General features: G+C 39.0%; 1 protein-coding gene across 15 annotated transcripts in view; it reads left to right on the top strand.

The window, feature by feature from the left end:
• Positions 1–12,657, top strand: part of LOC129748355 (piezo-type mechanosensitive ion channel component-like) — a 157,406-nt gene extending 144,749 nt beyond the window's left edge. For all 15 annotated transcript variants that reach the window (XM_055742947.1, XM_055742946.1, XM_055742944.1 and 12 more), the window contains 4 exons: positions 2,993–3,317; positions 3,832–5,014; positions 11,566–11,791; positions 11,856–12,657. In XM_055742947.1, coding sequence (XP_055598922.1) covers positions 2,993–3,317; positions 3,832–5,014; positions 11,566–11,791; positions 11,856–12,171 — 2,050 coding nt within the window. In that variant the 3' untranslated portion in view covers positions 12,172–12,657. The remainder of the gene's footprint in view (positions 1–2,992; positions 3,318–3,831; positions 5,015–11,565; positions 11,792–11,855) is intronic.
• The last annotated feature ends 1,480 nt before the right edge of the window (positions 12,658–14,137 follow it).

The raw sequence follows: 14,137 nt of genomic DNA, 5'->3' as shown, positions 1-14,137 counted from the left end.
CATGCCAGATATCAGGCTTTCCCCTGATTTTCCTGTCGTTTCTGAAAAACTTCGTCAATGTTTGCTGTTTTTATCATGAAAAATACCCTACACGACAGGGGGTTGGTTTAAGTTCCTGTAAATAAAATCGAATCAAAACAAACTTGGCTCGGTTAATCTTGACAGCTGAGTCACGAACTTTCAAGCAGTCGACTCAGTCGAGCTACTCGATTCGACTACTGTAATACCAAAATGGCTCACTCGAGTTAAATTACTCGTGACTCGTCTTTTGTAATAGGGCCCTTTCTCTCTAAAATTACTCGACGCAATCAATCCGCATCATTTTTGCTTGTTAAAAAATTACGAAGTTAAAATATAAAATAAAATACTGTCTAATTTTATTACATACCTATACTGCCGCTGCCGGCAAGTCTGTCCCATATGCAAAAACAACGAAACGAGAAAAACGGCTTTAAAGATTTTTATAAACTTTCGTGGATTTCTCGGTTTTCTATTCCTTTCTTCACAGATATTAAGATAATTGTTGTAGAATTTCGTCCAATGTTTTTTTTTGCTTTGGAATTTGTTGATGCAGAGGAGAAAATAATGATGGGACATAAAGCTTAGTTCTTTTAGAAATGGGACAGTTACGAATGCCTGTATCTCAAAAACCATTCGTTTGAACGAAATAGTTTCTATGAAGAAAAAGAAGGTAATGTTATGATCTTTCATGAAAAAATTTGAAAAAAAATATTTACCGTTTTTTGTTAAAGAAATTTCTACTTTATTCTTGGTATCTCCCATTGGCCGGCGCACACTTTTTTCAGTCATGGTATTGATCAGTTTCTCCAATTTATACTTCGTAAAATCTATAATTTAGGTGGCTTCACCCTAGTTCTTCAATTTCTGATACTTTTTGGTCCAATACTTCTCTGGAAACTTTAAACAGGAAGAATTTTAGTGGATACAGTTGTTTCGAAATTAACAAATTTGATTATTTTTGACCACATTTTTCAACGTTTTTTTTCGGTACCGGTTTTACAGCTTAAGAGCTTTGGAACTATCTAAAAATGGTTGTTTGAGATTGGATTTCAATGAGTCATCACTAGGCATCACTTTCAGCTTATCGGAAAAAAATGGTTTTGGACATTTCAGCGATCTACCCTTAGTTTTTCGTTTATTGAAAATTAAAAATGCTGGTATGAGACTTGACTTCCTTGGTGATCCTTAACCGTTGTTGCCGATCATGTGCTTCACTCCAATGCTTGATTTGAACTTTGTGGACATTATTAACAGTGTTTGCATACTTATCCACCACAAAAACTCAGTAATACTTTGAAAAATCAACGGTTTTGTCAGCTATCAATTTGCTAATGACGAATTTTGAAGGAAACTGTGCAAAATTATTTTTTTCTTTTTCTCTTGCATCGTACATATCTCAAAAACGCTTAAATTTTAAATTTTGAAAAAAATAGGTCGAATAGTATTTTTTACAGGCAACAAAATGCTGTCAAAATTTTTAATATCCAATAACTAGTTAACGAGCTATTACCAAATGAAAGTGTCCCATTTCTAAAAGAACTAAGCTTTATTTTGCATGCATATTAAATGTACCCGCAAAGCTGCCTATATTTGGCTTTTCTTTTGTCTTTTGATCTTTTGATTCTCTCTATCTTCGCTATAATATTCACTTTACTGGTTGTATACTGATGAAAATAAGTTTGTAATGATGTTTATGACATATTTAGATAAAGATAACGTATAAAGTTTATCGTAAGAATTGAGTATGTCTAAAATAAAATGAATAACAACGTTCCATGGTTGTTTAATCTGTACCTATCTTTTGGATAGTTTTTCGGTCGATTATCTTTTAAGAATGATTATAAATACCTATAAATTATATTAATGTTGAATCAGAAACAGCAAAGCATCTTGCCTGCAAATATTTAATGAGAAAAATCAATTCAATATGACTACACATTCGGCTAAAGTAGCTTGTAAAAATTATGGAAACTGTTATTTTTGACTTTACTGTACTGTTTTATGTAGTCTAACTTTCGTAATTTCAATGAATGCTTATTTTGTCGCACACATTGTATGAATATTTGTAAAAGTAACGTAAATTAGAGGAGCGATTTTAAGGCATTCTGTAAAAATAGACATATGGGACAGCATTGCGGGTATATTTCATATGGGACAGAGATGACTTGGTATTTTTTTTTCATATTTATATGTTGAGAACAAAGGTATGAAAGTTTTTAGTCTAAATTGAAGAACTAACTGTATTTGAACGATTTTTGAGATAAATTGAAAACAGACGAAAATGCATGTAAGACAGTCTTGCGAATAGCGGCAGTATAGTTTTGAAGCATATTTGAAGACTGTGTTTTTTTTTAAATTTAACAAAACATATTAAAACACTGATTTTATCGCTGGTCTGACGCAGCATAGAATATACTTTGGAGTTCAAAGTAGTTTTATACGATAGCCGTTATAAACTTTGTAGACCGTAGTGAACCAAAATCACTAATAAGCCAAAAATGTCACATAGGTAATTTAAAAAATCATAACATAAGTTTGGTTAATTATGTGTTTTTTTTTCAAAGAAAATTTTTTTTTTGAATATTTTTGGATTGATTAAATGCAAACTGGATAGGCATTTGTCTCATTACTCATCTTTATCCCACTAACGAAATTCCTTCTCCCATCTGCACCGGCCCAGAGGACATTCCACCCATTCCCGCATCAAGATCTCGCCGGTCTACCCTTTTGCACTTTCTGTCAAGACATGTCTCGATACTGAGGGCCCGATCTTCTCAATTCCAACAACTGAACCTGGACATACCCTCAAGATTAGATTTTTTCTCCACCTACCGATACCAAAATGCCCAAATACGGCACATCCCAGGGTAGTTTTATCAAAAGACTTCAACGCATCGGAAGCGATGAACCTCATTTTCAATTGATTAACCAAAAAATTATTTCTTTCACCTTCAATCCATCTATCTTCTAGGCAAGATGCAGTCGTTATTCGGCGGGACGATGGAACCGAGCTAAATATGGTTAAGGTAGAGGAAGGGGCGGATCAAACGCCACTGCAAGACGATACCGAGAACGGAAGTGCCTTAGTTTGTGTGACGCATCATTCGGAGGATCCGGGCGATTATTTCCCGCAGATCGTCAAACATTCGTTCCAGAAGTATGCCTCCTCGGTGAAGGCATTCTTCGATCAGCTGCTGGATCGACAATCGCGCAAGACGGCCGATGTGTATGGGTATTTGTTCCTGTGCGATTTCATCAACTTCTTCGTGATTCTTTTCGGATTTTCCGCATTCGGGGTAGGTGAAAGTTTTATTTGGTTTTTGAATAAGTTTTGCGAAGCGATAGGAAATAAGATAATCTCATGGTTTACAATTCATTTTATTTTGCTACTCAAAAAGACTTCTCTAAAAGATTGCTAAAACACTAACTTTTTTTTACGAATATACCATTTCATTGAAAATCTGGAAAATTGGAAATAGAAAAAAAAGCAAAAAACTCTTTGTTTTTTAAGTTATTCCATACTGATTGAAGGCAGATTTCTTTCCCTGCTCATGAATGTTCGTTTGTTTCACTTTAAAAAATACAATAAGTGCACATTTCATGACGACTTTCATTTAAAAAAAAACTAAAAATAAAACCTTTGACATATCATTTCCAAGTACCTCACGAACAAAAACGAAAATAAATGTAACTTCACATACGTTTATACGAAGAATTCTCACTTTTTAAACCGCAAAACTTTTGAAAAAATTGGTATATAGTCAATTTTTGGTTTCAACATTATTCAAATATTTTTTTTTTCTCTTCTAGACGCAAGAAGGAGACGGAGGCGTCCTGTCATACTTCGAGGAAAATAAAGTGCCAATGACTTTTCTACTTATGCTAATAATCCAGTTCTTCCTGATAGTGGTCGATCGGGCACTGTACCTGCGAAAGTACATGATCGGAAAGATTTTGTTCCAATTCTTCCTGATCATCGGGTTGCATATCTGGATGTTCTTCGTGCTGCCCTGGACCACGGAGAGGAGCTTCAACGCAACGAATCCACCGATATATTACTATTTGATCAAATGTTTCTATCTTCTGTTTTCGGCTTATCAGATTCGTTGCGGCTATCCGGCACGGATTTTGGGGAATTTTGTTACCAAAGGATTTACCATGATCAATTTCACCGGTTTCAAGATATTCATGTCCATTCCGTTCCTGTTTGAATTGCGTACTTTAATGGATTGGATATGGACCGATACATCTATGACGTTGTTCGATTGGCTCAAAATGGAAGACATATTTACGAACGTTTATCAGCTTAAATGTATGCGGCAGCTAGAGGAAGATCTTCCGGCACCTCGGGGACAGAAGAAAGGCGCTCTTGTTAAATATTTAATGGGTGGAGGACTGATGTTAGGCGTGATTTTGCTTATTTGGTTTCCTCTGGCACTATTTGCATTTAGTAACGCTGTTGGAGAACCGAATCTACCCTACGACGTATCCGTTTCGCTTCGAATAGGACCTTACGAGCCGGTTTACGTAATGTCTGCCCAAGATAGCAACATTCACGGACTGAACGCTGAACAGTGGGCCAAATTTATGGTTCCCTACGCCAAGGATAAGAGTGCTCTAACTTTGTTGTCCAACTACGAACAAGTCGATGTAGCGGCTGTAAAACTTGGGGCTAATTCTACATCCATATGGAACATTTCACCGCCCGATAGGGCCCGACTATTGAACGACCTTAACACAACGTCAACGTTAACGTGTCGTTTCCGTTACACCATAAGTCGAAAGTCACATTCCAAAGAAAATCCTGGCACGGTGTCCGAGGAAAAAGCCTACGAACTTGGTCCAAACGATCCAGTCCGTCCGGTTTTGGTACAGATGCTGTCCAGTGACACCAACATATCGGTCTCGTTGCCGTACATGATGCCAAAATTTTTAAAAGTTAAAAACAGTGGCAACGTCAAGCCGATCCATCAGTTGATACCAACCGCTGATAGTAAGTTTTATAGTTTTGCTCTAAAACAGGCATGTCAAACTGGGGGTTCGCGGGCCGCATGCGACCCGCGGCCTAGGTCAATGCGGCCCGCGTAGCCCTGTCTTAAATTGTCACAAAAAAACACCACTGATTTTAATGTAAAATTTTACTGCAAAAAAACTAAAGCTGAATGTACCGATTTAACTGATTTTGGCTGCGGCCCTCTACGTCATATTTTTTTTTTTTAATGCGGCCCGCACACCTAAACGAGTTTGACATGCCTGCTCTAAAATTTTTTTTTTTTTTTATTTAACAACTAGTTTATTAAAGGCCTTTTACTTTTACAAGTTTCAATGTGCCGAGTGTATTCGTTTCACTAGGTTAGTAGGGAAGGGGGCCGTAATAGTCGCGGCGACTCAACTGTTAGAACTTTTTAAATAAGGGGAAGGAGGGGGTTTATATGGGGGTATTCTTCGAGAACAGTTTTCCATTAGGGTTCAGTAGTGGCCTCCTGCAGCTGTAGTTTCGATGGCTACGGTTTGATGTTGGTTTCCTTCTGGCCAGCCTTCTTTACGTTATTGTCGAACCCGTTGGATGAGATGTGGAACTAAGAATTAAACAAACAAAACAGACATTAAATGAAGAACACATAAGGGGAGAGTTTACATGGTAAGCGGACTAAACGACCAAGTCAGACAGCTTGAGATATTTATAAATTGGGAACAAATATCCAAAATCTAAGTTTGCCAGAATGTCTCGAATTGGAACACCAGGTAATCTACCTCGGGCCCTAAGGGTATCCAGTAGCCAAGCCCTCGTTTGACCATACCTTTCACACGTCCATACAACATGATCGATGTCGTGGTAGCCATCCCCACAAACGCAAACATTGGTTGCAGCGAGATTAATACGAAACAAGTGCGCGTCAAGCCGGCAGTGATTTGACATGAGCCGAGAAATCACGCGAATGAAGTCGCGACTCAAGTTAAAATGCTTGAACCATGCCTTCGTCGGAACCTTAGGGATAATCGTATGGAGCCAACGTCCCTTTGTGCCATTATACCAGCTAGACTGCCAAGCGTTAATCGCTAAAGTGCGAGGTATTGAAAAGTATTCGTTGTAAGTTATTATCCTCTCAAAGATTTCACCTTGTAACGCGCCCACCTTAGCCAATGAGTCCGCCTTCTCATTGCCTTGTATAAGACAATGAGACGGGATCCAAGCTAAGGTAATCCTATACGAATTTTCGATCAAAGCGCCCAATACCCCTGAAATTTCCAGCAAGAAATGGGAAGAGCGCTTCATCAGTTTCATCGATCGAATTGCCTGAACGGAGCTGAGACTATCCGAATAGATGAAATAGTGGTCTACGGGCAGTGTGCGGATGTGTTCCAAGGTACAGTAAATAGCGGCTAGCTCAGCAGTGTAAACGGAGCATGGCTCTCGGAGCTTGAACGAAGCTTCAAAGCCCTCATTATACACTGCGAAGCCAGTCGCGTTTTCGATTCTAGAACCATCAGTAAAGAACATTTTTATAGGATCAATTTCACGTACTTTTGAAGCAAAGATTGAAGGAATAATGTTGGGTCGGACGTGATCTGGTATTCCACGGATGTCAGCGGTCATGGACAGATCGAATTTTATCAAGGAACTGCTACTCGGGTAAAAGTGACTCGTGTCCGAATTTAATAAAGAAGGATTTATTTCTAATTGACTAAAAGTTTTATAATTATCTACATATTTTACTTGCGGATTAATATTCATAAGCCTTTCCAAATTTTCTATCACCAAAGGATTCATAGTTTCACTTCGAATTAGGAAACGTAGCGATAAATCGAAGAACCGATTTTTCAACGGCATTATTCCCGCCAGTACTTCGAGACACATCGTATGTGTCGACTGCATACAACCCATGGCAATACGCAAACAACGATACTGTATTCGTTCTAGTTTGATCAAGTGAGTTTTCGCGGCGGACTCAAAGCAAAAGCTTCCGTATTCTATGACCGACAGTATCGTTGTTTGATATAACCTGATGAGGTCCTGTGGATGAGCACCCCACCAGGTTCCAGTAATCGTTCGAAGAAAATTGATTCTCTTTTGGCATTTTTGTGTCAAGTACCTAATATGTTTTCCCCAAAGGCATTTAGAGTCGAACCAGACACCCAAATATTTAAAACTAAGAGATTGAGTTAGAGTTCTACCCATCATAAGGAGCTCTATTTGAGGAGGGGAATGTTTCCTTGAAAAAACTACTAACTCTGTTTTACTAGGCGAAAACTCGATGCCTAGATTCCTGGCCCAATGTGATAAATTATTTAGAGTTTCTTGTAACGGAGGTTTAATTTGAGTGCCTTTTTTACCTGTGATATGAACAACACAGTCATCCGCAAGCTGTCGTAGCGTGCAATTTTGTGCCATACAACTATCGATTTCTCGGACATAAAAGTTATATAGCAGGGGGCTTAAACATGAGCCTTGGGGTAGACCCATGTAACTAATTCGTTCAATATTGGTTTCTCCATGGCTAAAATGCATGATTTTTTCAGACAACAGGTTATATAGAAAATTGTTCAAAATTGGTGAAAGTCCGCAAGAGTTAAGATTACTAGATAGCACTTCTATGGACACCGAATCGAATGCCCCTTTGATGTCCAGAAATACTGCCCCCATCTGCTCTTTTTGGGCAAACGCCAATTGAATGTCTGATGAAAGTAATGCTAGACAGTCGTTCGTACCCTTGCCTCTACGGAATCCAAATTGTGTACTTGACAACAGATTGTTTGATTCAACCCATTTATCCAGCCGAAAGAGGATCATTTTTTCGAGCAATTTCCGGAGACACGAGAGCATTGCAATCGGCCTATACGAATTGTAATCAGAAGCTGGTTTTCCCGGTTTTTGGATGGCGATGACTTTCACTTGTCTCCAGTCATGCGGAACAATGTTCAGTTCCAAACACTTATTGAATAAATTCAATAACCGTTTTTTAGCGGAGTCTGGCAGATTCTTCAACAAGTTGAATTTGATTCTGTCCAGTCCGGGAGCTGAATTGTTGCAGGACCAGAGCGCAAGTGAAAGTTCGACCATCGAGAATTTATCCTCGGTGTCGGAGCTATTCTCTGTATCCCGATATATTTTCAGAGCTGGCGCTGCGTCCGGGCAGACCTTTTTCGCGAACTTTAATAGCCATCGACTCGAACTTTCCTCACTTTCGTTCGAGGGAGTGTGATTACGCATGTTTCGTGCTGTTTGCCAAAGTGTGCGCAGAGACGTTTCTCGAGATAACCCATCCACAAATCGCCGCCAGTATCCACGTTTCTTGGCCTTGATCAGGTTCTTGAACTTGCGTTCCAAAGCTAAGTAACGCTGGAACTTCTCTGGCAATCCGGTTCTGCGAAACTCGACAAACGCCTTGCGCTTTTCATTTCCCGCGCGAGAACACTCACCGTCCCACCACGGAGTAGGAGGTCTTTTCAGGATCGTTGAGTTTTCGTTACGTCTGACCTGTGCCCCGATTGCACATTCCACAATCGTCTCGGAGATGAAACCATACTCTGCCTCCGGAGGTAGTTCGTTCGTTGAGTTGATGGCGTCGCTAACACCCGATGCATACTTTCTCCAATCTATATTCTTTGTAAGGTCATAAGGAATATTGATTTCTCCGGGTGGACTACGACCACTGATGATAGAAATATGGATAGGCAAATGATCGCTTCCCTGAGGGTCCTGGATTACCTTCCACGTACAATCCAAGCTCAGAGAGGAAGAAGCTAAAGAAAGGTCTAAAATACTATGCTGTGATTGGGATCCATTAATTCGAGTCACTTCCCCATTGTTTAAGACAGTCATGTTGAAGTCGTCACACAGCTCATAAATAATGTTAGCACGATCATCATCACGTGAGCTACCCCAGCCCACGCCATGGGAGTTAAAATCTCCCAGAACTAACCGGGGTTCTGGGAGAAGAGAAATGATATTCGCCAATTGGTTCCGGCTCACGCTTGAAGATGGCGGAATATAAACCGAGGCTAGACAAAGGTCTTGACCTTTTATTCTAGCTTGGCAACTAACGACTTCAATACCTGGAGATGGTTGTAGTGGAATACGATAGAAAGAGTGGCATTTCTTGATCCCCAAAAGAACACCACCCCCTCTTTGACCATCACGGTCCAGGCGAATAATGTTGTGGCTGTGGAAGTTGAAATCTACGTTAGGAGAAAGCCAAGTTTCGCATAAGGCGAACACATCACAATTCAAATTGTGTACCAATATTTTGAGTGCGTCTAATTTTGGTAAAATACTCCTGCAGTTCCATTGCAATACAGAAACAATTTCTCTTCCCTCATTGGATGAGTTAGCCATCAAAAGAAATTGTCTCTGCGATGAGGGTCATGGTGAGAGCTTTCTTTTTCAAGACTTCTCTCAAAAGCGGTACAAACATATTGATCATAGTCCTCCATCCTGCTGGTACACTGAAAAAGTCCAGGATGAACGCAACAATTTCCGAGAATTTCATCTTACCATCAGCCGAAAAGCTGGGAAAACCTTTCGACGATGGATCAGATGCAGTTTCTCTGGAAATTGTTGCATTCCTGTTAGTTACTGCTGGGCCTGAATTCTGAAGGAAAGCCTGGGGTTTTGACTTCCCAGAAAGTGGAGGGAAGTCCTTCGGGGACGGATTAAAACCCGGAGGACTCTGAATAGGAGGGGCAGAATTACTATTTCCACTTTGAGGATTTCTTTTATTTTTAATTTTGCTGGCAGCTAATTTGGTTGGTGTTTTAGTGATGCGTTTCCTTTTTGGAGCCTGTGAAACATTATTTTTTAAAAATGGCCCAGTTGAAGTCCCTTCACATGGATCCTCCCCTTCGGACTCACAGTCACTTAGAAGGTCAAACTGGTTCTCTGAGACGATTGGCAAAGACTTCAGAACCATATCTCTATAGGACATTTTTACTCGATTTTTCAAGGAAGTCTTGATTTTTTCCCGGCGCGATATGTACTTAGGGCACGCCGAGAGAGCATGAGATGCTTCACCAGTGCAATACAAACACCTGTTTGCCGCTGGTGTTGTACACGAAGCTTCCTCATGCTTCTCCCCGCACTTAGAGCAGCGTGCCTGATTGCAGCAGTAGGCGGCCGTATGATCCAACTGCTTGCACTTCTGGCAGAACATGACCGAAGGCACATAAAGTCTCACAGGTAGACGAACCTTCCCGATCGCAACGTAATCAGGAAGTGCAGTGCCGGAAAAGGTAACCCGAAAAGAGTTCGACAGGGAAAACTTTCGTTTTTCCCCCTCGCCAGATGCTGATTTTAATTGTCGCGCGTCCAACACCTTGACCGTTGGAAGAGCAGGATCCTTGAATCGGCCAACCCCTGATTCCATTAGGTCATCGACGGTCAAACCCTCTTCGGTTACCACTCCGTCGATTTCCACGTCACGAGCGGGAACGTAAACGCGGTACTCGATCGTAAACCTCTCGTCACAAGCAATGGCGTTTGCTTCCTTCAGACTACCAGCGACAACGCGCATCTTGTTCCGACTCATCGACTGGTAGTTGATTATGGAAGGGTACGATCGGTCGAGGGTTCGGGAGATTGAAATCACATTAAGTGGTTTCCCATTCTGTTTGGGCCGGATATAGACTACCCAGGGTCCCGTCGATTGAGACTGGTAAACCCGACGGCGAGGGGTAGTTTCCGGTAACTTTGAACTTTCATTTGTTAAAAGGGGGCGGGGATTACCGAATATGAAGGGTGTTGACGAATTAGGAGTTTTAGTTAGTTCAGGAGCAGAGGCAGGAGTATCTTCTGTATCTGAAAGATACATCGGTTGTATAGGGATATTTTGAGAAGGAGGTTCCTCCAAAAGATTATCTTCCGTGCGCATTCCCTCTTTGAATGGAGGATGCATACCATCCTCGCCATCGTCATCCGTTAGTCGTTTGCTTTCCGACATAACGGGCAAAAGTGGAGAACGAAACCTTTACTACTGTGTATTACACTGTGTGTAGTCATAAAATTTAGCAATTAAAATAAGATCAGAAGAAAAAAAAATTAAAAGAATGAGGATCAATAATAAGTGGATAAGAATAATAAAACCAAACAAAATAACAAACAAGAATAAGTTAAAAAAAAACTAGTGAAGAAGAAAAAAAAAATTTTTTTTTTTGCAAATACTTATCCGTCTGGTAACCCTATACCAATCTCAAACTTCTCGGCCCGACCAAACGTGTGGCCCTTTGTTCCAAGCAGCTGAAGTCCAAGGTCAATGGTGGCTTTGTTCTATGCGTACAGATAGAAACGGCTTTCCTGACAACTGCACACCCAATTATTCATAAATTTTATCACTGAGCTGTGATCGCGTGATCAGTGATAATATCACAATCGTGTTTCACTACCGAACGGTATTCACACCCGAATAATTTTGGCACAATAAACTTTTCGTCACTGTCTTTGAGCTACACTAGCAGAGGCGAAAAAACACGACCGTTTATAGCAAGTGATGCGGTACGAATGACCTGCTCTAAAATATGATTGTATAAATATAACTTTATTTTTTACAGCCGATGAGAGCGAACGAAACTACCGGAACCTGACGTTACGGTTGTTCCAAACGCACTCGAACAACACGATTCCCCTGTTCTGGTGGGAGGTCAAGGAAAACTGCAGTGATCCCACGTATGCCACATTCGCCAACATGCCATATGCCGACTGTTTATCCCACCTGGTGATGTACATGTTCAACGATAAAATTTTCCCCAGTACCATCAGCTCGATTGCCGCTGGCGGGTTAGTTCCGATATTTTAAACTCAGAAATTCATACAAAACTAAAGCCCTATTTTTTAATTCCAGAATCATCGGAATCTACTCCTCTTTCATCCTCTTGCTGTGGCGAATGCTACGGTCCAGCATCTTCTCCGGAGCGAGTTCCAAGATCATGTTCGAGGATCTTCCGTACGTCGATCGGGTGCTGCAGTTATGTCTGGACATCTATCTGGTGCGGGAGTCGCTCGAGTTTACCCTGGAAGAGGACCTGTTCGCGAAGCTGATATTCCTGTACCGATCGCCGGAAACCATGATCAAGTGGACCCGGCCCAAGAACGAGGAAGGGGACGACGAAACGGACACAATGAGCTCAAGCTCCAAGTCGCGCAAAAAGAACGATTAGTTTTCACGACGTTTTGCTGCTTGCTAGTTATTACGCTATTGATGATACTGGTGATATTACTTTGTAAGGCGAAATAATTATTTATTACAAACGATCTGTGTAGATGAATACATGGTTCTTTAGGATGAAAATTTGTTAAAGTTTGGCTTCTGCTTAGCGTTTTGGACAAAGATATTTTCCCTCGATATTGTAAAATTTCATATCGCTTAATTTATCTTTTCTTTTTTCTCATAAATCTCACTTCTGGAATACAGCTTATGCAAATTGATTTGTCACACATTACGGAAATTTGAATATCAATCATAATTCGAAATGCATTTTAACTCTAGTCGAAGAAACAAAAACAATTGTATATGAAGAAAGTCGGAAAAGTTTGTATAATTTGTTCGAATCATACTTAGGATAAAAAAATTTGAAGTAATATTTTGTGAAAAAGATTGTTAACTTGTGAATGAGCAAGTTCAATCAGTTGAAAATTTATTTTTGGAATCAATAAAACATTTGAATAATATGATTGGAGTCGATCATTTGATAACCCGAAATTCTATAATGTTTACCCCTCATATCCCTGTTTTGATTAACGTTGCATTTTTTTTTCAAACCGTAACATCGTATTTTACTAGACAAAAAAGTTATTAGCGGTTTAAAAGGGGTCTTTTGGCAAAATCATTTATCTACATAGTATATTTGAAGCCGCAGTACTCCAAATTACTCCAAATGCCAAAAACCTGTACCAAATTTTAAAAATCTGTCATCTACCCGTACATAATCTGTACCAATGATGAGTTAAAAAAAACCTGTGCTTTTTAAGTTAAATCTGTTCATGTGGCAATCTTGAGTTTCAGTGGGTTATCTCTTATTCGTATTCGTCCGTGCAAGCCCGTGCGAAGGACCCGTCCATGGGGGGGGGGGGGGGGGTTCTAGAAATAATGACAATTTCAAAAATGCACTGAAAATAAGGAAAATGATTTCTTATACCATTGTCTGTCTGATGACCATCACACAAACTTGAAAAATAATAAATTTTAGAGATACGATTCAAAATAAATCAGTATCAAAGTTTCGAATCAATGATATTTCCGCAAGTCATCAATAGATTATTTTAAATAATGTTCTTCTATCATAACTTGAGATTTGCTCGAGAAAAATCTCTTAAAATTATTCATGATAAAAATTCAGCAAAATGACATTAATTTTTGTTTATTAATCGTCTCAGTTTACATTCTTTTTAATCATTTGCAATTGAAGGCTTGATAGAAGAATGTCAGTCTAATATTTTAGATTTAAAAAAATATAATCCCGATTTCAACTGTGAATTCTTGATTAGGAAAAAAAAACCAAGATTGAATTTGATAGAATTTATTCAAAACACTTACATACATACTCAAAGATTAAATTTAATTCGATACAAAGTAGAAAATCGATGTTATTTCAAAAATGCCAGTGATAAAATTCAGAGATGCAATAATTATGTTTATTCAAATTCTTCAAAGTTAAAAGGTTAAAAAATTCATTTCACAATAACATTTTCAAATATTTATAAAACAACATGTTAAATTCTTCATTGAAAGCTTATACTGACAAAGTACTGGTTGGAAAATGGGTGATTTCTAGAATGATCAATAATAAATTGATAATAATAAAAATAAACAGCTAGACGAATTGTTATAAATATTACAAGCACAAAGCAAATATTCATTTAATTAACGTTGCGCACTGAAACTTAGCTTTAAACTCGCTACTTCGAATAATTTTCTGAACTTTTCGTAGATTAAAAAATGAACGATTCAAAAAAGGCTTTTTAAAAATAAAAAATTAATGAAAGGCATATATTTTCAAGCGCACGTTTTATAGTTTGAAACTTCAAGCTCTGATTATTTTATCGCCGTAAAAGTACTAGGTCCTGAGAACAAAAGGTAGAAACTATGTTTTTTTATTTTAAAATTTAGATTTAGAGGCTTCCAAA

Source organism: Uranotaenia lowii, chromosome 2 (genome assembly GCF_029784155.1).
Source record: "Uranotaenia lowii strain MFRU-FL chromosome 2, ASM2978415v1, whole genome shotgun sequence".
In the NCBI taxonomy this organism is placed as follows: domain Eukaryota; kingdom Metazoa; phylum Arthropoda; class Insecta; order Diptera; family Culicidae; genus Uranotaenia; species Uranotaenia lowii.
Note: the sequence above shows the minus strand (reverse complement) of the source record. Positions and strands in the feature narration are given on the sequence as shown.